At 45.5% G+C, this 11,104-nt stretch overlaps 1 protein-coding gene across 3 annotated transcripts in view; it reads left to right on the forward strand.

Moving 5' to 3' along the window:
* The window catches only part of ALG1 (ALG1 chitobiosyldiphosphodolichol beta-mannosyltransferase), a 53,826-nt gene extending 42,857 nt beyond the window's left edge, over positions 1–10,969 (forward strand). For all 3 annotated transcript variants that reach the window (XM_044305103.1, XM_044305104.1, XM_044305105.1), the window contains 3 exons: positions 5,168–5,282; positions 7,187–7,262; positions 10,162–10,969. In XM_044305103.1, coding sequence (XP_044161038.1) covers positions 5,168–5,282; positions 7,187–7,262; positions 10,162–10,302 — 332 coding nt within the window. In that variant the 3' untranslated portion in view covers positions 10,303–10,969. The remainder of the gene's footprint in view (positions 1–5,167; positions 5,283–7,186; positions 7,263–10,161) is intronic.
* The last annotated feature ends 135 nt before the right edge of the window (positions 10,970–11,104 follow it).

Below are 11,104 nucleotides of genomic sequence, written 5' to 3' on the forward strand. Positions count from 1 at the left end.
CCTCATGGCTTCCAAATTCAACCACAAGGTCCCCCGATACCTGGCCAGGGCACGGGACCCGAAGGCGTACGGCGCCGACGCGCTCGTTCTTCCGTGGCGCGAATTCTCCCTTCTGTACGTCTTTCCTCCTTTCCCCCTCCTGCCACGGGTTCTTCGGAGGATCGCGGCAGAGGGCGTTCCCGCGATTCTGATCGCCCCGGATTGGCCCCGCCGGTCTTGGTACGCCGACCTAATGTTGCTGTTGGCAGACGCACCGTGGCCACTGCCCTCCAGGGAAGACCTTCTCTCTCAGGGACCGATCTTCCACGAGCATTTAGGCTCGCTACGTTTGACGGCGTGGCTATTGAGACCGCCGTCTTAACGCGACGGGGTTTCTCCGCGGACGTAGTCCGCACCATGATCCGTGCTCGTAAGCCCGTGTCCTCTAGGATCTACTATCGGGTTTGGAGGTCCTATCTGGGGTTCTGTGAGTCCCGGAGCATCCCACCTCTCCGGTTTTCTCTTCCCACGATCCTGTCCTTCCTCCAGTCGGGTCTGGACCTGGGGCTGAGCCTCAGTTCTCTGAAGGGACAGATTTCGGCGCTGTCTATTCTTCTCCAGCGTCCCCTGGCCCCTCTGGGGCCAATTAAGACCTTCTTACAAGGGGTGGCTCACTCTGTTCCGCCGTACCGCCCTCCAGTTCCATCCTGGGACCTGAATGTGGTGCTCTCGGCGCTCCAATCAGCCCCCTTCGAGCCTTTACGGGAGGTCTCCCTTCGCCTTCTGTCCTGCAAGGTCATTTTTCTTGTGGCCATCACATCTCTCCGACGGGTGTCGGAGTTGGCGGCTCTTTCTTGCTCCGAACCTTTCCTGATCTTCCACCAGGATAAGGTTGTGCTTCGGCCTGTCCCGTCCTTCCTGCCAAAGGTGGTCTCCGCCTTTCACATCAATGAGGACATCGTCCTTCCGTCGCTCTGTCCCTCTCCTTCCCACCCCAGAGAACGGGAACTGCACCGTCTGGATGTGGTCAGGGCGTTGAAGATTTATCTGGAGGTCACCGGATCCTTTCGGCGCACGGACTCCCTGTTTGTGGTTCCGGAGGGTTCGCGCAAGGGTTTGGCGGTCTCCAAGGTGGCTATTGCCCGTTTCATTAAACTGGCGGTGTCTGAGGCTTATCGAGCCAAGGGTAGAGCTCCGCCTTTCAGCGTCACTGCTCATTCCACCAGAGCAGTCGGAGCTTCCTGGGCGCAGAGGCATCGGGCCTCGGCTGAACAGTTGTGCAAAGCAGCCACTTGGTCCTCTCTGCACACTTTCACAAGGTTCTATAGAGTGCATACGCATGCATCAGCGGATGCTGCTTTGGGCCGCCTGGTTTTGCAGGCAGCGGTTTCCTGATGCTCCGGTGGTGGTCCGCCTTGGGTTTGTGGTCCCTCCCTTCTTGGACTGCTCTTGAACGTCCCAAGGTCTGTGTCCCCCAAGGAAAATGGGCGAGAAAAGGAGATTTTTGTATAACTTACCAGTTAAATCTCTTTCTCGCTCTTCCTTGGGGGACACAGCACCCACCCTTCTGTGTTTTGTTACAGGGTTATGGTCTGGCGCCCCGTTGGGTTGCTGGCTGGTTGTTTCCGTTATTGGTTGTTATCCTTTCACTACTTGGACACGCAACTGGTAGCCTCTATCTCCAGGCTGAGGGTATAGCTGATGGAGGAGGGGCTTAACAGTTTTACTTAGTGTCACGCCTCCTAGGGAGCTGAGCTATACCCAAGGTCTGTGTCCCCCAAGGAAGAGCGAGAAAGAGATTTAACTGGTAAGTTATACAAAAATCTCCTTTTTTGGCAGATTTTCCATTTTAATATTTTTTTTTTTCCAGTTACAAAGCAAGGGTTAACAGCCAAACAAAACTCATTATTTATGGCCCCGATTCTGTAGTTTACAGAAACACCCCATATGTTGTCGTAAACAGCTGTACGGGCACACGGCAGGGCGCAGAAGGAAAGGAATGCCATACAGTTTTTGGAAGGCAGGTTTTGCTGGACTGTTTTTTTGACACCATGTCCCATTTGAAGCCCCCCTGATGCATCCCTAAAGTAGAAACTCCAAAAAAGTGACCCCATTTTAGAAACTACGGGATAGGGTGGCAGTTTTGTTGGTACTAGTTTAGGGTACATATGATTTTTGGTTGCTCTATATTAAACTTTTTGTGCAGCAAGGTAACAAGAAATAGCTTTTTTGGCACCGTTTTTTTTTTTGTTATTTACAACATTTATCTGACAGGTTAGATCATGTGGTAATTTTATAGACCAGGTTGTCACGGACGCGTAATACCTAATATGTATACATTATTTTATTTTTTTTATGTAAGTTTTACACACTGATTGCATTTTTAAAACAAAAAAAATGTTTTAGTGTCTCCATAGTCTAAGAGCCATTGTTTTTTTCAGTTTTTGGGCGATTATCTTAAGTAGGGTCTCATTTTTTGCGGGATGAGATGACTGTTTGATTGGCACTATTTTGGGGTGCATATGACTTTTTGATTGCTTGCTATTACGCTTTTTGTGATGTAAGATGACAAAAAATTTCTTTTTTTACACCTTTTATTTTTACGGTGGTCATCTGAGGGGTTAGGTCATGGGATATTTTTATAGAGCCGGTCGATACGGACGCGGCAATACCTAATATGTATACTTTTTTTATTTTTATTTAAGTTTTACACAATGATTTCATTTTTTAAACAAAAAAAAAAATCATGTTTTAGTGTTTCCATAGTCTAAGAGCCATAGTTTTTTTTTCAGTTTTTGGGGCGATTATCTTGGGTAGGATATGATTTTTGCGGGATGCGATGATGGTTTGATTGTTACAATTTTGGCGTACATGCGACTTCTTTGATCACTTTTTTATTACCTTTTTTGGGAAGTAAGGTGGGCACAATTTCAATTTCATCATAGTTTTTTTTATTTTTATGGCGTTCACCGTTCGGGTAAAGTAACATGACCAGGTTACCGTAATAGATCAGGTCGGTCAGGTCGGTCGTTACGGACACGGCGATGCCAAACGTGTAGGGATTTTTATTTATTTTTTTTCATTTTTAATCAGTGTTACCTCCCAAGGTAAGGAGTTTGCAAAGTTTCTGCAAAAAGCGCAGCAAACCGCAGGTCTGAATTGACCTGCGGTTTGTTGCGATCGCGCGCCCCCCCCCCGCATTTAGCCGAGGTGCCTGCTCAATGATTTGTACCGGTACGTCATGTGTCCTAAGAGGTTAATGTAGTTCCCCATAGTGGGCATTGTATTGCACATGCCTGGGCACATGCCTGTGCCATTTGTGAACTGTCTAGATCGCCTACAGTGCAATGAGGGCAGTTTAATAAGTGACAAGAAGCAAAAGCTGGAAGCTGCAAAACTAAGAAAGCTCCTTATAAAACCTCCCCCTGTATGTGTGCAGGGATACTAGACCTTACCAGGCCACTGACACTACTGCTTTCCCAGGCGCCTGAATGTCAAGTCTGCCTGTATAGCCAGGAGAGATTTCTGTCTGTTTGTCTGTCTGTCTAGGCAAATCTGTCATTGATCAGTGTTTGAGGCCTGCATTACAAGTCTTGTGGAGCAGCACACACTGACCATATACCGTTGCCCTCACATTGCGCGAGTAACCCAGCCTTCCCAAGGCCCTGAAAGGCGCATCTGCCTAGCTGTGGCCCTATTTGGGAATAAGGAATGATTTATTTAGGTATACTTATTACTTAGCAGTCCCTACTACAGGTCTGTATAATTAATTTATATTCTACAGCACTTTACAGGTATGATCATCATTAATTTGTTACCCAGCTTTCCCAGGACCCTTAATGACAAATCTGAGCTATGCTATAGCATGGAGGATTTGTCACTGGGATTCTGACTCAGTTTTTCCAGTCCCCTGCCTAGCTAATCTAGTTTAGATATTTTTACAATACTGGGGATTTTCCCACTCCTAAACGTGCTGATCTGAGAAAGCTGGGTAACAGCCTCTGTGGGGTGGTGATGGGGGTGTATAGGTTATATAAAATGCAATGCCACCCTGATATTGTGTGTGAATATCTCATATGGTACCAGGGCAATATAATCTGTTGTCACCAATGCAGCTGCACAGTGTTGTCACCCAGCTTTTCCAGGACCCTGAAGGGCAAGATGTAAAGCATACTATATATGTAGTTTGATCTCCAGCATACACCACATTACTCAGCTTTTCAAAGCTGCTGAAAGGCAAATTTTCACAATTATGCAGTGATGGGAATTATTATCACTACATAATTATGCAGATTAGCTATTCAGTATGTACTAGAGTTGCATCGGGTATCGAAGTTTCAGTACCCAATACTTTTAGACCCAGATCGATACAATACCGGGTCTTACTATTTAACGATACTAGGCTGTACTGCTGCACAGCCTAGTATCTGTTAGAGACCATGGCACGAGCCGCTCTCAGCTCGCGCCATGTTCTCTTCAGCAGCATAGTGGAGGAGTCCCTCCCTCCCACTGTGCCGCCGCTGCCACCAATGAGCGCTTAGTACTGGGAGGGGCTGAATGAATGTAATTAAAGGGGTTCTGCACTTTGTTTTAACTGACACCCGGGACCCCCGCTGATCAGCTGTTTGAGAAGGCAGCGGCGATCCAGCAGCCACTCCACTGATGTCACGACTAGTATCAACTAGTGTGGGCGGGGCTAAGCTCCATTTAAGTGAACAGAGCTTAGCTCCGCCCACGCTAGTTGATATAGTCGTGACGTCAGTGGGCCGGCGGTAAACAGTGAGAAGGCCGCGGCGCTGCTGGAGTGCCGCTACCTTCTCAAACAGCTGATCGGCGGGGGTCCCAGGTGTCGGAGCCCCGCCGATCAGAAGCTGATGATCTATCCAGAGGATAGATCATCAGTTAAAACAAAGTGCAGAACCCCCTTAACATCTTAATTCAAGTGTAGGCAGCGGGTGTCGGCGGTGGTATCACATAGTCGGCACCCGCCCTCTATGACAGGGTGCTGCGATCCCCAACAATTAACCACTCGGGGGTTGCACCATATTAGTTGTGACTTGTATTTCAGCTTGACTCCATTTAATGAGGTTGAGCTGAAATAATGCGCACAAGCTGTACAAATGCAGCCCTATTTATCTAATCGTGTACAAATGGAGCTGTACTTCTCACACAGTTCTGATTGTTCTAGGATCCGCTGACCTAGGAGTCTGTCTTCACAAGTCATCCAGTGGTTTGGATCTTCCCATGAAAGTTGTTGATATGTTCGGCTGCTATCTTCCTGTGTGTGCTGTAAAATTTGAATGGTAATATTTGATATGCTATTTATTCTTTATTCCATGGCGGCGTACATCCAGCTGGGGTCACACAAATATAGAAATATAAGAAACGGACAGTACAGAGGGGTAGAGGACCCTGCCCGCAAGAGCTTACAATCTATAAGGGAAGGGGAGGACACGGTAGGTGAGGGTATAGCATGAGATACAAGCCTAGATATGTTTAGAAATGTAAGAAAGTAAAAAATGTGTCTGATGCACAAGATGGGTGAGACTTGAGCATTTTCACCTCGGGAGTCCGCAGGTCCGCCTGTGCTCGTCGTGGCTACTGTAATAAATAGGCTGTTGGCGATGAGGGGAGAGTAAAGTGCCTTAAGGCCTACCTTCAATCACTAGGCACCTCCACGTGGATGTGAGGCAGGGGCACAGAAGATGCCAACACATTGGGGGACATTTATCAATAATGGCGTAATATGTGCAAAAAAATACTAACGTTACTAATCAAAAAGTGATTTATTTCACCTCATATCAAAAGGCGCACGCCACTTTTAAAATGTGACGTTTTAAAATATAAACCTGATTATCCGCCTATTTCTGTTTGCGTGATTTTAACACCAATGGCACTAAAGCGTGACATATTTGCAACTTAAGTAATGTTTGCGACATTTCCACTGGTAAATTGCAACTTGTCTCTAGTTTATAAAAAAAAGCCTCCTGTTTTTTAACTTACCTCTCACTTGTTCCCTCAATGAGTTAAAACACCAGCACATAAGCTGGTTTAATTGTCCGCAACAATTTGAGCCATTTCTGTCGATAAGCGGATTATAAAGGCGTAATATGCCCAAATTTGTTAGCCTTTTGCCCACTTTGACATTTATAACAAATTTTGGGAGCATTTACCATGTTTCTGGCACAACGTGCTCAATAAATGTCCTCCAGTGTGCTTTCAGTCAACTGTTAAAGTCCTTTACATTAAAAAGTGTATTTTCCTAGAATTTGAGACTGTAAAAAGCCAACGTACTGTACATGAATCGTATTTCTGCCAGAGACATCCCACTGCAGTATATACGGTGAATACGTCCTGTGCTCGGCCCCCCGTGTCTGAGAGGCACTGACATAGTTTACCACTGAGCTGTGCTGCATCCCCACACAGTGCGGAGTGTACAGTCAGCACTGCAACGTTACAGACTGCTATATACTGTACATGAATCGTATTTCTGCCAGAGACATCCCACTGCAGTATATACGGTGAATACGTCCTGTGCTCGGCCCCCCGTGTCTGAGAGGCACTGACATAGTTTACCACTGAGCTGTGCTGCATCCCCACACAGTGCGGAGTGTACAGTCAGCACTGCAACGTTACAGACTGCTATATACTGTACATGAATCGTATTTCTGCCAGAGACATCCCACTGCAGTATATACGGTGAATACGTCCTGTGCTCGGCCCCCCGTGTCTGAGAGGCACTGACATAGTTTACCACTGAGCTGTGCTGCATCCCCACACAGTGCGGAGTGTACAGTCAGCACTGCAACGTTACAGACTGCTATATACTGTACATGAATCGTATTTCTCCCAGAGACATCCCACTGCAGTATATATATGGGGAACACGTCCTGTGCTGCATCCCCACACAGTGCGGAGTGTACAGTCAGCACTGCAACGTTACAGACAGACTGCTATATACTGTACATGTGTCGTATTTCTGCCAGAGACATCCCACTGCAGTATATACGGTGAATACGTCCTGTGCTCGGCCCCCCGTGTCTGAGAGGCACTGACATAGTTTACCACTGAGCTGTGCTGCATCCCCACACAATGCGGAGTGTACCGTAAGTCAGCACTGCAACGTTACAGACTGCTATATACTGTACATGTGTCGTTACTCACAGTAAGTGGCTAAAAGTAATGAGCAGGATTATTTTCTCCACAGCTTACATGAACTTGTTAAACACAATGAAAACGGTCTGATATTTGAAGATTCCAAAGAGCTTGCTGAGCAGCTAAAGGTATTTAATCTGTCGCTTGTCTTGTATCTGTTACAGGGATTGTCTGCAGGTTAGAAATAACAAAGGTCCTCAGTGCTCCAGCGCAGATGGTCCAGAAGCTGAACTGTTTCCATTGCAGCGGCTATCATGCTGTACCGACATGTCACTGCTGCAGCCAATCATTGGTCAACAAGTCACTGCTACTCTTGATCATAATCATAGTGTATGGTGATCTAGGTTTAGCTCATCAGATAGATGTACTTCAAGTGTGTGAAAATCAGCCTAAGGGCCCATTCGCACGACCATATACGTTTTAGCAGATCAGCATTTTGCAGATCGGAGAGTCCCGCCCTATGATAGAAATGCCTATTCTTGTCCACAAAAACAGACAAAAATAGGACATGTTCTATCTTTTTTGCGGGGCCTCGGAACAGAAGGATGTGGACAGTACACGGTGTGCTGTCCACATATTTTGCGGCTACATTGAAATGGATGGGTCCGCAACAGATGCGGACAGAAAAATATGGTCATGTGAATGGGTCCTAAGTTAGTATTCACACGTTTCATTCCTATTACAGGTGAAACGCCGAAAATTTGAATATTGTGAAAAAGTTCATTTATTTCAGTAATGCAACTTAAAAGGTGAAACTAGCATATGTGATAGACCCATTATATGCAAAGCGAGATATTTCAAGCCTTTGTTATAATTTGGATGATTATGGCTTACAGCTTATGAAACCCCAAAGTCACAATCTCAGGTATGCTTTGCTCAAGGGGTATGGATTGATTAGCTGACTAGAGTGCGACACTTTGAGCCTAGAATATTGAACCTTTTCACAGTATTCTAATTTTAAGTTGCATTACTGAAATAAATGAACTTTTTCACGATATTCTAATTTTTGGAGTTTCACCTGTAGATTGTTTTTATCTTTTGTAAACCTTAAACCAGGAGTAGCCCCCCCCCCCCCCCCCACCCAAAAAAAAAAAAAAAAAAGTATAGGGGTCCATTCACACATCAGTACTTTTCTTTTCCCATTTTTTGCGGATCTGTGTTTCTGCAAAAACCTTCAATTTTTACCAATTGTACATCTGCATCCATTCCGTTTTTTTGCAGAAAAACGGAAGGATGAATATATATTGCTAGGGTACAAAAAAATGTTTTTCTATTTTCTGGAAACTGATCCGCAATTGCGGATTACATGGAGATGACATATTGATGCATTACGTATGTCATCCACATTTTTGCGGACCCATTGACTACAATAGGACCACGGACCGCATTTTGCAGACAGTAGTAACTGACGTAACTGATGCGCACAGCACACTGAGTGCTGTCCACAATTTTTTGATGGGCCTTGGAAATGAATAGGTCCGCATTCCGTTCCGCAAATTTGCGGAAACCGAGGCGGATTACAAATTACTAACGTGTGAATGGACCCTAAAAGTATAGTCTCATCCTGCGTCTGGTGTGAGGTCACACAGTCGTCACAGGTGAAAAATTTCAAATGTTTTAAAGAGGACCTTTCACCGGTCCTGAGATTACAATATCTGGCACTGTAGGGCATGTTTAGGAGATGTCAAATCGCTATTTCCCCCTGCTGTGCCCCAAGTTCTCTTTTGCCATCCTGTGTGCTTATCAATGGCATCGGTACAGAGAGAAGACGGCCGCGTTTCTCAGTGGTGGTGATCTGTCCAATCACAGTGGACTGTGTCACCACCATTAAGAAAAAACTGCTCACGTTCTCCGCTGTGATAGGACAGATCACATCCAGGGAGAAGGAGATGCCCCCTGAGAAACTCTGCTGTCTCCTCCTCCCTGAACCAATGCTATTGATTAGCATACAGGGCGGCAAAAGAGAATGGGGAGCACATCGCCACAATGGAGCAAAGTATGAGAAAAAAATAGCGATATGACATCTCTTAAACATGCCCTACGGTGCCAGGTATTGATATTGTAATCTCAGGACCGGTGAAAGGTCCTCTTCAAGTATTTGGGAGCAGAACAGCTGATTGGCAGGGCAGCCAGAAGTCGGACCCCTGCCAGCCTGATATTGGGAACCGAAGGATAGGCCATCAATACAAAATATAATATATAAAAGAGAACCTCCTTATATAAAGTAGTTGAGGTCTAATTGGGTTGTCTGACTGCTGTATAAAGGACTATGGAATAGTCTTTGTCTAATGTCATACACTTTGCTGGTCCTGTACTATGCGGTGGTTATACCACATGTAATCCACACTGCTGTATGAATGCCAGCATACTACCTGACACTTGATTTGTCTAATGTCATACACTTTGCTGGTCCTGTACTATGCGGTGGTTATACCACATGTAATCCACACTGCTGTATGAATGCCAGCATACCATCTGACACTTTGATTTGTCTAATCGTCATACACTTTGCTGGTCCTGTACTATGCGGTGGTTATACCACATATAATCCACACTGCTGTATGAATGCCAGCATACCATCTGACACTTTGATTTGTCTAATCGCATACACTTTGCTGGTCCTGTACTATGCGGTGGTTATACCACATGTAATCCACACTGCTGTATGAATGCCAGCATACCACCTGACACTGATTTGTCTAATGTCATACACTTTGCTGGTCCTGTAATATGCAGGTGGTTATACCACATGTAATGCACACTGCTGTATGAATGCCAGCATACCTACCTGACACTTTGATTTGTCTAATGTCATACACTTTGCTGGTCCTGTACTATACGGTGGTTATGCCACACGTAATCCACACTGCTGTATGAATGCCAGCATACCACCTGACGCTTTGATTTGTCTAATACAAAGTGCTACCTCGATGCAGAGGGGACCTATAAGGAACATAAGTGTGTCAGTCAGTTGTAGGCAAGAAAGCATTTAGTTGTTCAAATAATATAAACTATTTCTTTTCACAGATGTTATTTATGGAGTTTACAAGCAATTCAAGCAGACTGAAACTGTTTCGAAAAAATCTTCACAAATCCAAACAAATGAGATGGGATGAAAGTTGGGATCAGACTGTCCTACCGATATTTAGGGACAATTGCAAAACATAACGGCATAAAAGGCAGAAGTACAGGAGGAAACCTTTACCTCATACTGGAGTCGTCAGGATGCATGGAGCTGAAAAACATTTGAATGGACAGAAAAAGGCCCTGGTCAGAGGGTTTTTTCCAGTGGAATTTGGTGTGGACGCCTTTGCCAAAAAGCCACTGGCAGCAGAGCTGGATCTACCTCCCATTGTTTTCAATGGAAGGCCACGTTGCACTTCATGCGGCTGTGGTTTAAAGTCCGAACCGCACCTACTAAGGTCATGTTCTTTCTCGGCGCAGTGTCCAGATGGAAGTCTGTGGAACCAGCGGTCTGTGTCTGCTTGTGGTTTAGCGCCATTCAACAGGCCTAAACTGTGAGCGGATCTGCACCATTCAACCTGAGAAGCTGCAGCTGATTTTGTTTGTTTAAGCACTAAGTCCCAGATCTAGAGGTGTCGCACATTCCAAAGATACATTTACACCTTGTTACATAGATCACAATGAAAAGGACCAAAGTGCACTCTGATGTACTGTAGGCCGTCTGCGTATGAACGATCACACTTCCATGTGGACCTGCGCCTGGCTCCGTTATATAGCTTCAGAATTGGTTGAGTGGGTTTGCTTATCAGGTCCCTGCCTGGAGTGAGATGTCAGATTGGCCTGTAAATATTAAAGCTTGTTCTGGGGAATAAATATGGTACAATGTGTGTGTGCGGTAACCTTCCCATACCAGCAATAGCATAAGGCCACGTTCACATGTATGAATTTTCATAAGGCTGAACCTCAGACTTCTGCATGTGACTAACCTGCCACAGAATCTGCTTTC

Source organism: Bufo gargarizans, chromosome 8 (genome assembly GCF_014858855.1).
Source record: "Bufo gargarizans isolate SCDJY-AF-19 chromosome 8, ASM1485885v1, whole genome shotgun sequence".
In the NCBI taxonomy this organism is placed as follows: Eukaryota; Metazoa; Chordata; class Amphibia; order Anura; family Bufonidae; genus Bufo; species Bufo gargarizans.